General features: G+C 60.1%; 1 protein-coding gene across 2 annotated transcripts; it reads left to right on the top strand.

Annotated features, from left to right (window-relative positions):
- Positions 1 to 3206: 3206 nt before the first annotated feature.
- Positions 3207 to 11835, top strand: ARAF (A-Raf proto-oncogene, serine/threonine kinase). Of its 2 annotated transcripts, none has more exons than XM_029067014.2 (16): positions 3207 to 3261; positions 6385 to 6581; positions 6882 to 6985; positions 7122 to 7224; positions 7327 to 7481; positions 7917 to 8018; positions 8340 to 8478; positions 8604 to 8631; positions 8908 to 9068; positions 9202 to 9404; positions 9531 to 9707; positions 10064 to 10110; positions 10236 to 10354; positions 10516 to 10647; positions 10900 to 11034; positions 11257 to 11835. In XM_029067014.2, the coding sequence occupies exons 2-16, from the start codon at positions 6396 to 6398 to the stop codon at positions 11389 to 11391; spliced, it is 1926 nt and encodes a 641-aa protein (XP_028922847.1). In that variant the 5' UTR covers positions 3207 to 3261; positions 6385 to 6395; the 3' UTR covers positions 11392 to 11835. The 2 variants fall into 2 exon arrangements, with proteins under 2 accessions (XP_028922847.1, XP_028922848.1); XM_029067015.2 differs by having other exon boundaries at positions 8908 to 9059; positions 11257 to 11391.
- The last annotated feature ends 17 nt before the right edge of the window (positions 11836 to 11852 follow it).

The raw sequence follows: 11852 nt of genomic DNA, 5'->3' as shown, positions 1-11852 counted from the left end.
TCCCCAGTCCGGGGTCTTTCCATTGAGCCAGGCTGCTTGAGGAGGGGAGGTTGGCCTCTGGGCCAATCCCGGCATGCTCCGCGCGCCAGCCGCCCATCCCTGCGCTCCCATCAAGGGCCGCCTGGGGGCGGCAGATCCTCGGCCCACCGTCCCCGCACGGCGCCACTCCGAATTGCTGAGTAATAATAATAATAAATAATAATTAATAATATTGTTGGCATTTTTTAATTGCTTACTATGTGTAAAGCATTGTTCTAAACGCTGGGAAGGATCCAAGGTGATCAGGTCGCCCCCCTTGGGGCACCCAATCTTCATCCCCATTTTACAGAGGAGGGAACTGAGGCCCAGAGAAGTGAAGTGATTTGCCCAGCCTCCCAGCTGACAAGCGGCGGAGCCGGGATTTGAACTCATGATCCCTGACTCCCCAGCCCGGGCTCTTTCCACTGAGCCCCGGCTGTGGGGAGCATCTTGCCCACAGGGCGTGGTGGAGGGCCGCACCGCCTAGCGTGGCTCAGTCGAAAGAGCCCGGGCTTGGGAGTCAGAGATCGTGGGTTCGAATCCCGACTCTGTCACTTGGCAGCTGTGTGACTGTGGGCAAGTCACTTCACTGGGCCTCAGTTACCTCATCTGTAAAATGGGGATTAACTGTGAGCCTCACGTGGCACAACCTGATTACCCTGTATCCACCCCAGCGCTTAGAACAGTGCTCTGCACAGAGTAAGCACTTAAACATTATTATTATTAACCCAGGGCTGCAGGAGCACCGGGACCTTGCCATGGGGTCTAGGTGCTGGCGAAAGGAAGGCGAGACACCCTTCTTGCCTCTCCAAGAGCGAAGGATAGAGGCTCCGGGACTCCCCACCAGGCCTCACTGAGGACTCAATAAATGCCTTGAGATCCTTGGTGGGTTCTTAGATACCCAAATCCCCTTCCTGGGAGTTACAGCCCCTGGGGACTCGATCGGGGCTCCCCCCGGCCCAGGGCTGGGCCCTCCAACTGCAGGACTGAGAGCGCAGCCCTCTCCCGCCCTGTTTTTTGTGGGAGCCTATGGGCCCCAGTTTTCACACGGTGTCAGGCCTCACTTTCCTGTCGAGGGATTTCCAAACGCCAGAGTCTATAGCTCTAAAATCAGTCAATCGTATTTATTGAGCAGCTCGAGAAAAGCACTTTATTAAGCGCTTGGAAGGGTGCGGCATAACAATGCAACAGATATAGTCCCTGTCCACAGCGAGCTTTCAGTGGGATGGGCGGAGGGGGGAGAGGGAGGAAGGACCCAAATGCCAGGGAAGGAAACTGGGGTACAGCGTGGGGACTCAAAACAGTTGGGTGAAGGGCGAAACCCAGCCTAAACCCACCTTTTCTCCAGCTCCTCCTTTCTTCCCCATCGCCCCAACTTGCTCCCTTTGTACTTACTCCCACCTTCATCTCAGCCCCCTTTTCCCCCCCTTTCCCTCTGTTCCTCCCCCTCTCCCTTCCCCTCCCCTCAGCACTGTGCTCGTCCACTCATTTGTATCTATTTTATTACCCTATTTATTTTGTTAATGAGATGTACATCCCCTTATTCTATTTATTGCTACTGTTTTTGTCTGTCTCCCCCGATTAGACTGTAAGCCCGTCAATGGGCAGGAACTGCCTCTATCTGTTACCGATTTGTCCATTCCAAGATCTTAGTACAGTGCTCTACACATAGTAAGTGCTCGATAAATACTATTGAATGAATACCCCACTCTCCCCGCACAGCACTTGTGTATAATACTAATAACGATGGTATTTGTTAAGCTCTTACAGTCACACAGCTGACAAGTGGCAGAGCTGGGATGAAGACTGGGAGCTTCACGTGGGAAAACCTGATGATCCCTCTGATTTCCCTCTGCTCCTCCCCCTCTCCCTTCCCCTCCCCTCAGCACTGTACTCGTCCGCTCAACTGTATATATCTTCATTACCTTATTTATTTTGTTAATGAAATGTACATCACCTTGATTCTATTTGCTATTGTTTTAATGAGATGTTCTTCCCCTTGACTCTATTTATTGCCCTTGTTCTTGTCTGTCCGTCTCCCCCGATTAGACTGTAAGCCCGTCAAAGGGCTGGGACTGTCTCTGTTACCGATTTGTCCATTCCAAACGCTTACTACAGTGCTCTGCACATAGTAAGCGCTCAATAAATACTATTGAATGAATGAACGATCCTCTAATAATAATGTTGGTATTTGTTAAGTGCTTACTATGTGCAGAGCACTGTTCTAAGCGCTGGGGTAGATACAGGCTAATCAGGTTGGCCCACATGAGGCTCACAGTCTTCATCCCCCTTTTACAGATGAGGTCACTGAGGCCCAGAGAAGTGAAGTGACTTGCCCCCAGTCACACAGCTGACAAATGGCCGAGCCGGGATTCGAACCCATGACCTCTGACTCCCAAGACCAGGCCCTTTTCACTGAGCCACGCTGCTTCTCAGCGCTTAGTACAGTGCTCTGCACCTAGCCAGCGCTCAATAAATCCTACTGAATGAATGATCCTCTACTACTAATGTTGGCATTTGTTAAGCGCTGACTAGGTGCAGAGCACTAAGCGCTGGGGGAGATCCAGGGTCATCAGGTCGGTCCACGTGAGGCTCACCGTTAATCCCCATTTTCCAGATGAGGTCACTGAGGCCCAGAGAAGTGACTTGCCCCCAGTCACCCAGCTGACCAACGGCCGAGGCGGGATTCGAACCCATGACCTGTGACTGCCAAGACCAGGCTCTTTTCACTGAGCCTGGAAGCTCTGCCCCTAGTCAGCGCTTAACAAACACCAACCCGTATTATTAAATACGACTGAACGAATGAACCCAGGCGGTTCGCCATCCTCCGGTTCTCCCGGCCTCTCCTCGTCCTCCGCCTCGGTGAGGACAAGGCCCCGCCCCCGTGGAAAACCCCTCCGGAAGCCCCGCCCAGGAGCGCCATCACGCCCCCGTGACGTCACCCCTCGCCCCCTGCCGTGACGTCACGACCCTCTGCCGCTCAGGGCCCCACCCCCTCCCGGGCGCTTCCTCGAAGCCTCGCTCCCTCCCGGACGTGCCCCCCTCCCCCCTCTTGACGAGCACTGCTCCCAACCAATGGAAGCGGAGGCGGAACCCGGGGCGGGCCAATGAGCGCGCGAAGCGGCCCGAAGGGGGCGGGGCCGGCCCCGGCGGCGCCTCCCCTCTCCCTCCTTCCCCCCCCCCCGGCCGGTTCCTCCCCGCAGAATCGATCCCAAGATGGAGGCGACGGCGGGGCTGTGACAGGTGAGGACGCGCCGCCGGGGCCGGGCCGCGGCCGTCGGCCTGGAAGGATGGTAGGGCTGCCCCTCCGTAGCGGGGGAGCTCCTTCGGCGCAGCCCGGTCGGCCCATCCGCCCGCCGCTGGGCCGGGGACCTTCCCGACACTGCCGCCCCTTCGGGCCGGAGGGGGGAGAAGTGAGCGCGCGGAGCCACGCCCCTCGGCGCGCGGGGGCGGGGGCGGGGCCGAGGGGCTGCGCGCGACCCCTGACCCCCAGAGCTGTCAATCAATCCCCGCGCCTGCGCAGTCCTCTCCACATGGAGCTGTGCAAAGGGGGGGGGGGGCTCAGGGCCCACTGGAGCTGTGGAGGGGGCAATAATATTGTTGGTGTTTATTAAGCGCTTACTATGTGCAGAGCACTGTTCTAAGCGCTGGGGAGATCCAGGGTCAGCGGGTTGTCCCACGTGAGGCTCACAGTTAATCCCCATTTTACAGATGAGGGAACTGAGGCCCAGAGAATAATAATAATAATGTTGGTATTTGTTAAGCGCTTACTATGTGCAGAGCACTGTTCTAAGCGCTGGGGGAGATCCAGGGTCATCAGGTTGTCCCATGTGAGGCTCACAGACAATCTCCATTTTACAGATGAGGCCCAGAGAAGTGAAGTGACTTGCCCACAGTCACACAGCTAAGTGGCAAAGCCGGGATTCGAACTCATGACCTCTGACTCCCAAGACCGTGCTCTTTCCATTGAGCCAAGCTGCTTCTCTATAGGGCGAGGGGGTCCCGCTGCACGGGGAGGAGATCCCCTGACCTCCTCCCAACCCCGGCACGACCCACAGACCATCCCTCGGGCAGAGAAAGTGCTTAGAGATCCCCCCGGGGATGAGCTCGAACCCACTTGTGGAAATGGGGAGGGGACCCCTTAAATAATCATAACGATGTCATTTGTTAAGCGCTTACTATGTACAGAGCACTGTTCTAAGCACAGGGGAGATACAGGGTCATCAGGTTGTCCTACATGGGGCTCACATTTTTGTTTTTTTAAATCCCCATTTTGACAGATGAGGTGACTGAGGTGCAAAGAAGTTAAGTAACTTGCCCAGGGTCACACAGCAGACAAGCCGGGATTAGAACCCACGACCTCTGACTCTGTGCTCTTTCTACTAAGCCACGCTGCTTCTCTTAAACCCGAAGTTGAAAGTTTGCAGGCCGGGCAGCGCCGTGCGACTGCCCCCGACCCGTCCTTCCAGCTCGTTCAGCGGCAGCTCCCTCGGCCCAGGATGCTCTCAGGCCTTCTGTTGGCTCAGCCCCTCCTCTCTTATCCGTCCCACTTCCTCCCCGATCCGAGGCAGAGACACCCCACTCCTTCCTTCTTCCTCCACCCTAGGGCCTCAGCTCTGCCTCGGCTTCTTATTCCCCAGACTCTGCACCCGTTGAGGAGGACCAGGCATCCGGAGGTGGGATGGGCAGCGAGGGTGGGTGATCCCTGGGTGTGCCCCATGACTCTGGCCTGCCTCTCCCTGCTACTTCCTGGTTAATCCCAGGGGTCGGGGAACTAGAGTACTCTCCCGCCAGGCCATCCGATTTACCAGGAAACTACTGAGAGAGGAAGGGCAGGCCAGTGTAAAGTCTGGTGAGGAGAACAGTTGGATTCAGTGGCAGGGATGGGGCGCAGGTGGAGCGAGGTTAGGGGACCGCGTGCCTGGTTACCGGTGGACCGGACTAAGCCCGAGCCCCACAGGCAACCTTCCCTGACCAGAAAGGTCAGTGACCCCCCTCTGGGCAAAGCCTCAAAGCTTCTGGAGGTCCCCACAGAAGGGGCCCCGGGATAAAAATAATAATTACGGTATTTGTTAAGCTCTTACTCTGTGCAAGGCACGGTGTTAAGCGCTGGGGTGGATACTAGCAGATCGGGTTGGACACAGCCCCTGTCCCATGTGATGCTCACGGTCTCAATCCCCATTTTACAGATGAGGTAGCTGAGGCACAGAGAAGCAGAGCGACTTGCCCAGGGTCATACAGCGGACAAGTGGCAGAGCTGGGATTAGAACCCATGACCATGGGATGCTGCTGCTTATTGCCCTCTGACTGGGTCAGGCTTGCAGGGGAAGAGAGGTTAGGACAATTTTGTATGCAGAAGATGTCCGAAGTATTTGCCAGGCTGTAAACCCCCAAGGGTTATCATAGTCTCAGCACCTCCTACTCCCCTCTACCGTGGACCGTGGAGAGGGTTGTGTGTGTATGTGGCTTTGTGTATGCCTCAAAAGGGGACGGGGAGGAAGGAAGCCCACAGGGGACCAAAGTTTCACACATTCAGAATGTCTTTGACTCAGCACTGGGAGAAGAGAGGCCTCAGCATCTCCCTGCCTGCTGTCTTTCCTTCCCTGTGCCGAAGCAAGATCTGGACTGGGGCAGAAGACTCCCGACCCGTGCTCTGACCTCTGTCTCCTCTGCCTTTTGATCTCATTCTCTCCCCCCAATTCTGCTCTCTTCCTCTCTTCCCCTCTCCCTCAGGCTTTGGACAAAGGTCCTGTTTGCTTAGGCATGTGGCCCGGGACTCACGCTGGCGCCAGGTGGGCCGGGTCCTGACGGCTGCTCCGGGTCCAGCCTCCAGCTGGGCCTTACTCCTTCCCCAGCCCTTGGGGCGTGTCTCGCCGTTGCCATCCAAAACACACCGTCTCTGCAGCCCCAGCCTCCGGAACCACTCCCGGGTTCCCGGTCGGCTTCCCTGTCGGCAACTCCCCTTCTTCCCTGCTCGCACAGAAAACCTAGGCATCCTAAGAATCATGATGTTAGTTCGGCGCTTACTCTGTGCCACACATTGTACTAGGCCCTGGGGTAGACGCAAGATAAGCAGGCCTGACTCAGTCCTTGTCCCACATGGGGCTCACAGGTCAAGTCCCAGCCGTAGACTTTCCTTCCTTCACTCTGGGATAAACCGAGGCTTAGGGAAGGCAGAGGCCCACGTGGATCGTTTGTACCGTCTGGCATCGTGGGGACAACCCCTCGCTTTCACCTTCGGATTTCATCCCCTTCCCCTGTATACGTGGCGTTACCTTACCTTCCTTCACCCTCCGTAGACTCATCATTCACGGAATGCAGCCGTGGGCAAGGGCAGCACCCCTCAACCCTCCGTGTCTCCCCCAGGGGCTCCTCTGATGAAACGCAGCCTGGGCACTGCCAGCCTCATCTCCAATGGCGACCATCTGGCCTCGCCCGAGCCCCCCATGAGCCCAGCCCCGGGCCCTATGGAGCCTGCCCGGCGCCCCGCCCCCGATGGGGGCGAGGCTGGCCGCACCGGAGGCACCGTCAAGGTGTATCTGCCCAACAAGCAGCGCACTGTGGTGAGAGGACTCGGGGGTTGGGGGGGAGGGGAAGGGAGGAGGGGAGGCGCGATCCAAGGTGCGGGACCTGGCGAGGTCTTGGGAGGCGAAAAAGGTAAGATCAGCAGTGGGTCAGGAAGGAAGAACTGACACAGGACGGGAGATGAGGGAAGAGCCCGGGACGGAGGAGATCAGTTGGGAGTTGAATGAGGAGGGAGGAAGTGGCATTCCGTAGGGTGGGAAGTTCTCTTGGGGTGCTGGGGGTGGGGGAGGAGGGGTACTGAGGTCCAAGGCTTGAATTGAGCAAGCGGCCGTGTCCAGGTGACGGTGCGTCCTGGGATGAGTGTCTACGACTCCTTGGACAAGGCGTTGAAGGTCAGGGGCCTCAACCAGGACTGCTGCGTGGTGTACCGCCTCATCAGAGGGTGAGCCGCCCCTTCCCCTCTCCCGGAGACCCCGGAACGCTGGCTCCCAGCCTCCCAGGGTTGGGGGTTGGAGGAGCCTGCCCGAACCGGGTCCCTCCCCACGGTTGAGTCCCCCTCCCTGCCCCACGTTTGGCAGGCGGAAGACAGTAACGGACTGGGGCACAGCTATCGCGCCATTGGATGGGGAGGAACTGATCGTAGAGGTGCTGGAGGACGTACCCCTCACCATGCACAACTTTGTGAGTATCCCAGGACGAGACGTGGGCAGAAACGGGGGTGGGGGCATCGGGCGTCACGGCCCGGCTGGAACAGAAGTCGTGTGCCTCCCTGCCCCCTCCCAGGTGCGGAAAACCTTTTTCAACCTGGCCTACTGTGACTTCTGCCACAAGTTCCTCTTCAATGGCTTCCGCTGCCAGACCTGTGGATACAAGTTCCACCAGCACTGCAGCTCCAAAGTGCCCACCGTCTGTGTGGACATGGCCACTGCCCGCCATTCGTGAGCAGGGAGGGCAGGGAGGGTAGGGCCGGGCGGGGGGATTGGGGGGAGCCGGAGTGGGGAGGATGTCCCTGGAATTGGAAGATGGGGCCGTGGCTGCTGCTGCTTCTAGAGAGCCCCTGGACCTGTGCTCCTATCGCCCTCCAGGACCCCTAATACAGGGGAATCCCGGCCCCAGAGTTTAGGGCATATGAGAGTCCTGTCGTTCCCCCCCACCCCGCCCCCTGGAGCACCCACCTTGAGGGGCTAGCGTGCTCCTTCCCCACCTCAACCATAGACCCGGGGGGCAGAGGGTAATTTGGAGGAAAGCCAGCGGTGGCCACATCCCACTTGCCTTCCTCTAAGGATCCAGGGCTGCCAGAGAGGGACTCTTCAAGGTCCTGGGGCAAAGAGTGGCCGGGTGAGGTCCCTCGTCTCTTCCTCTTCCCCATTCAGGATACACACCTATGCCAGTGTACAGGATCTGTCCGGAACCGGAGTCCAAGAGCCACTGTCCAGCCAGTCCCTCCGGGAGCCCCTCACCCCCCAGCCAGTCAGGTATCCCTCCCAGACCTCCTTCCCTCCCCGACTCCCCCTCCGTCCATCGGCCTTGAAGAGACCAGAGGTTCCTTCGTCTACTCATCCTGGGTCCCGCGTCTATTCCCTAGCGCAGGCCGGGACATGTAGTCCTTGGGCCCCGCGCAGGCCGAGGCACCAAAGGTCCCGCTCCCCTTGGGCTGGAACCTAGGGGTTCCTCTTCCACCGAATGCTGGACCTCTCGGACTTTTCTCCATCTGGGGAGCCTGGTGGAGGTCTCTGCGGCCGGGGCCCCCTCGCAAGGTTCGAGGTTGAGTGTGGGGGTGGCCTGTCTGTCCCCAGCTCCCAGCAACACCTGAGCCCAGAAGCCTTCTCCTTCCCAGAGGCCCCAGGACAGGCCCTGCAGCGAATCCGCTCCACCTCCACCCCTAACGTGCACATGGTTAGCACCACCGGGCCAGTGGACAGCAGCCTCATCAAGGTGTGAGCGGGCGGGGGGGCGCCCGGTGGGCAGGATCGGGTTGGAGGGGATGAGGGTTAGGGAGGAGAAGGGCGGGGTCTTCCCCGGAAAGCAGCGAGGTCTGACCCCTGGCTATCTCTCTGCAGCGTGCAGCCCGGAACTTCAATGCCGAGGGTGAGTGTGCCCGCTGGCCTGATCCGGCTCTCCCCAGCCTCCACCATCAGCAGGCGGCCCCTCCCTCTGCTCGGCCTTTCCGTCCTCTCACCAAAGAGAAATCAGTCGCTGAACCCTCCTGTTGCCAGCGTGGCAGTATTAGCCACAGACTGTAGTCAGAAATACTAGACAAATTCAGCTTGCAGCTCCACAGACAACCCCGTCAGCTCCTACTAGAACCCTCTCCCCGAAACTCCCCTCCCCCTGCTCACATCTGCCTCTCTGTCTGCCTCCCAGGGACAGGGAATGGGGAAGAGGGGCACCCCCAGGGTACAGGTGGGGGCAGCTCTGGCCCACCCCAGGTGTCCCCTGGCAGGAAGTACTCTCACCCCAAATCCCCATCAGAGCCCCGAGAGCGGAAAGCTTCAGCAGACGACAAGAAGAAAGTGGTGAGTGGGGTAGGTGTTGGGGGATGGAGGAGGGAGGAGGGAGGGCCCGGTGAGGGTGGTTAGGGGCTGGACAAAGAGGGCCTAGTCAGAATGGGTCAGACCAGGGTTCTCACCCACCCCCATCTCCCCCACCGTCTTCCAGAAAGCCCTGGGCTACCGCGACTCAAGCTATTACTGGGAGGTGCCCAAAAGCGAAGTGCAGCTCCTGAAGCGCATTGGGGCCGGCTCCTTTGGCACCGTTTTCAAGGGCAAGTGGCACGGGGACGTGGCGGTCAAAATCCTCAAGGTGACCAGCCCCACCAGTGAGCAGGTGCAGGCCTTCAAGAACGAGATGCAGGTGCTCAGGTAGGCACGGGGCAAAGCTAGGACTGGCTGGGGCCAAGCCTGGGAGGAGAACGGAGCCAGGATCGAAGCCGGCCCCCGGGGTGGGAGAGGTCTGGCCCCGGCCCACCCCGCCTCCCTTCCCCACAGGAAGACGCGGCACGTGAACATTCTGCTGTTCATGGGCTTCATGACGCGGCCCAAATTTGCCATCATCACTCAGTGGTGTGAGGGATCCAGCCTCTACCACCACCTGCACGTGGCCGAGACCCGCTTCGACATGGTGCAGCTCATCGACGTGGCCCGCCAGACCGCCCAGGGCATGGAGTGAGCGCTAGGCAGGAGGCAAGGGGGACAGGGAGAGAGCAGACGGGGGGAGCCGTGTGAGCTGTGGAGGAGAGTGGATTGGGCCAGGGGATTGAGGGAGAGTGGGGGGATGGGCGTGGCCGGAGGGGGAGAGGAGAGAGACCCCAGTTCTTTTGGGTGGAGGGTGGGGCGGGGGGGAGGGTGAAGGCTGTCCTAGGCCGCCAGGGATTCCAGGGGACAGGGCAGATTCTCGGGAGTGAGAGGAGAAAGAGAGCAGAGGGGGAGACGTGTCAAGGGAGTATAGAACAGAGGACGGGGCTGGAGGAAAGGGGGCAAGAGATGGCCCCCGGCCCTCAACTGCCCCCTCTCGTTCCTAGTTACCTTCACGCCAAGAATATCATCCACCGGGACCTCAAATCCAACAGTATCCACCCCACGCGACCCCAGGAAATGAGGGGTCGGGCAGTCTCTTGGGGGGCTGCAGGAATAATGATGTTGGGCCGGGGAAGGGGGCATAAGGGCGTCCCCCCGTTCTCCTTAACGGCACAGACATCTTTCTGCACGAGGGGCTGACGGTGAAGATTGGGGACTTCGGCCTAGCCACCGTCAAGACCCGCTGGAGCGGCGCCCAGCAGGTGGAGCAGCCCAGCGGCTCCGTGCTCTGGATGGTGAGGCCCCAGGGCCCGTCCGGACAGGATGGGGTGGGAGGGAGGGAGGGAGGACGGGAGAGGGGCGGCCAGGGAGGGAGGGAGGGCGCGGTGTCCGTCCAGGCCTCCTCTCCCCAGGCCCAGGAGCCGACGCCCCACCTCCCCACTCCCCACCCCACCAGGCCCCGGAGGTCATCCGTATGCAAGACAGCAACCCCTACAGCTTCCAGTCAGACGTCTACGCCTACGGGGTGGTGCTCTATGAACTCATGACCGGCAGCCTGCCCTACAGCCACATCAACAACCGAGACCAGGTACAGGTCCTCCCCTAGGGCCCGTGGCAAACTGCCCATCGGCGAGGAGAAGGCGGCGGGTCGGGGGGAGGGAGGCGGGGTCGGGGAGAAGAACACGTGCTGGAGCTCTTACTGGGATCTTGACCTCAGCCCAAGGCGCGCTGAGGAACCACGTTCTGGAACCCTGATCTTGGCCCTAAGGGTGGTAGGTTGGCCCTGTTTCGTGCCTGTGGGTGGGGTGACCCCCTTGAGTCCCCGGATCCCCTCCCCCAGATCATCTTCATGGTGGGCCGAGGCTACCTGTCCCCCGATCTCAGCAAGATCTCCAGCAATTGTCCCAAGGCCATGAGGCGACTACTACCCGACTGCCTCAAGTTCAAGCGGGAGGAGCGGCCCCTCTTCCCTCAGGTGAGCCTGGGGAATGAGAGTTGAGCTGAAAGGGAATGACTGGGGAGCGGGAGTGGGGATTGGGACCGGGGCTGAGAGAAGGAGCCCGGAAAGAAGGTTCAGTGTGGGGAAAGGGGAGGTGAGCCTGAGAGGAGACAGGGCGAGAGACGGGGGAGGAGCGGGAGGAGTCAGAGCCCGGCTCCGATACCAGTTCCTGACGGCCCCCACCCCCACCCCGGGCAGATCCTGGCTGCCATTGAGCAGCTGCAGCGAGCCCTCCCGAAGATCGAGCGCAGCGCCTCGGAGCCTTCCCTGCACCGCGCCCAGGCGGACGAGCTACCCCCGTTCCTGTTCAGCACCCTGCGCCTCGTACCCTAGGGCCTCCCCCACCCAAGTGGAGACTGCACTGGGGGCGCTTGAGGTGGAGAGGACGCGGGTCCCGCTTCTAACTCTCCTGCCCCAAAGCCGCTGCCCCGCCCCACTCCGCGTCCGGGGCCCGGCCCCTCTCCGCCGAGGCCCTCCTGCCCTCCGTCGGCCACGGGCAGCTGAGGCAGGGGCAGCGTGGACTGGACTAGCAATAACGCCCCGCCGGGTCAAGGGCAAGGGGAGGATGGGTGGCGGGAGGGCCTCAGGTTTGTTTTGTAATTGGAGGGGCCTGGCCCAGCCCCCTGAACAGACTGTAATGAAATAAACTGCAATAGGGAGCCAGGGCTGTTCTCAGCCTGGGGCTGGGTGGAGGCGGCCGGGCCCAGCCCCAGAGGCAGGCACACTGGTCCCCAGCGGCCGGAGCTCCCGGAGACAGTGTCCTTTATCTGAGCCACAGAACCTGAACCTAAGAT

This window comes from Ornithorhynchus anatinus, chromosome 6 (genome assembly GCF_004115215.2).
Source record: "Ornithorhynchus anatinus isolate Pmale09 chromosome 6, mOrnAna1.pri.v4, whole genome shotgun sequence".
In the NCBI taxonomy this organism is placed as follows: domain Eukaryota; kingdom Metazoa; phylum Chordata; class Mammalia; order Monotremata; family Ornithorhynchidae; genus Ornithorhynchus; species Ornithorhynchus anatinus.
This window is presented reverse-complemented; position numbering and strand designations above follow the sequence as displayed.

Bases quoted from the DNA above. Each gene is read 5' to 3' on its own strand.
- ARAF (XM_029067014.2), top strand. From the start codon at position 6,396: ATGAAACGCAGCCTGGGCACTGCCAGCCTCATCTCCAATGGCGACCAT. The intron at 9,405-9,530 runs GTAGGCACGGGG...CCTTCCCCACAG, and splicing joins AACGAGATGCAGGTGCTCAG to GAAGACGCGGCACGTGAACA. The intron at 9,708-10,063 runs GTGAGCGCTAGG...TCTCGTTCCTAG, and splicing joins CAGACCGCCCAGGGCATGGA to TTACCTTCACGCCAAGAATA.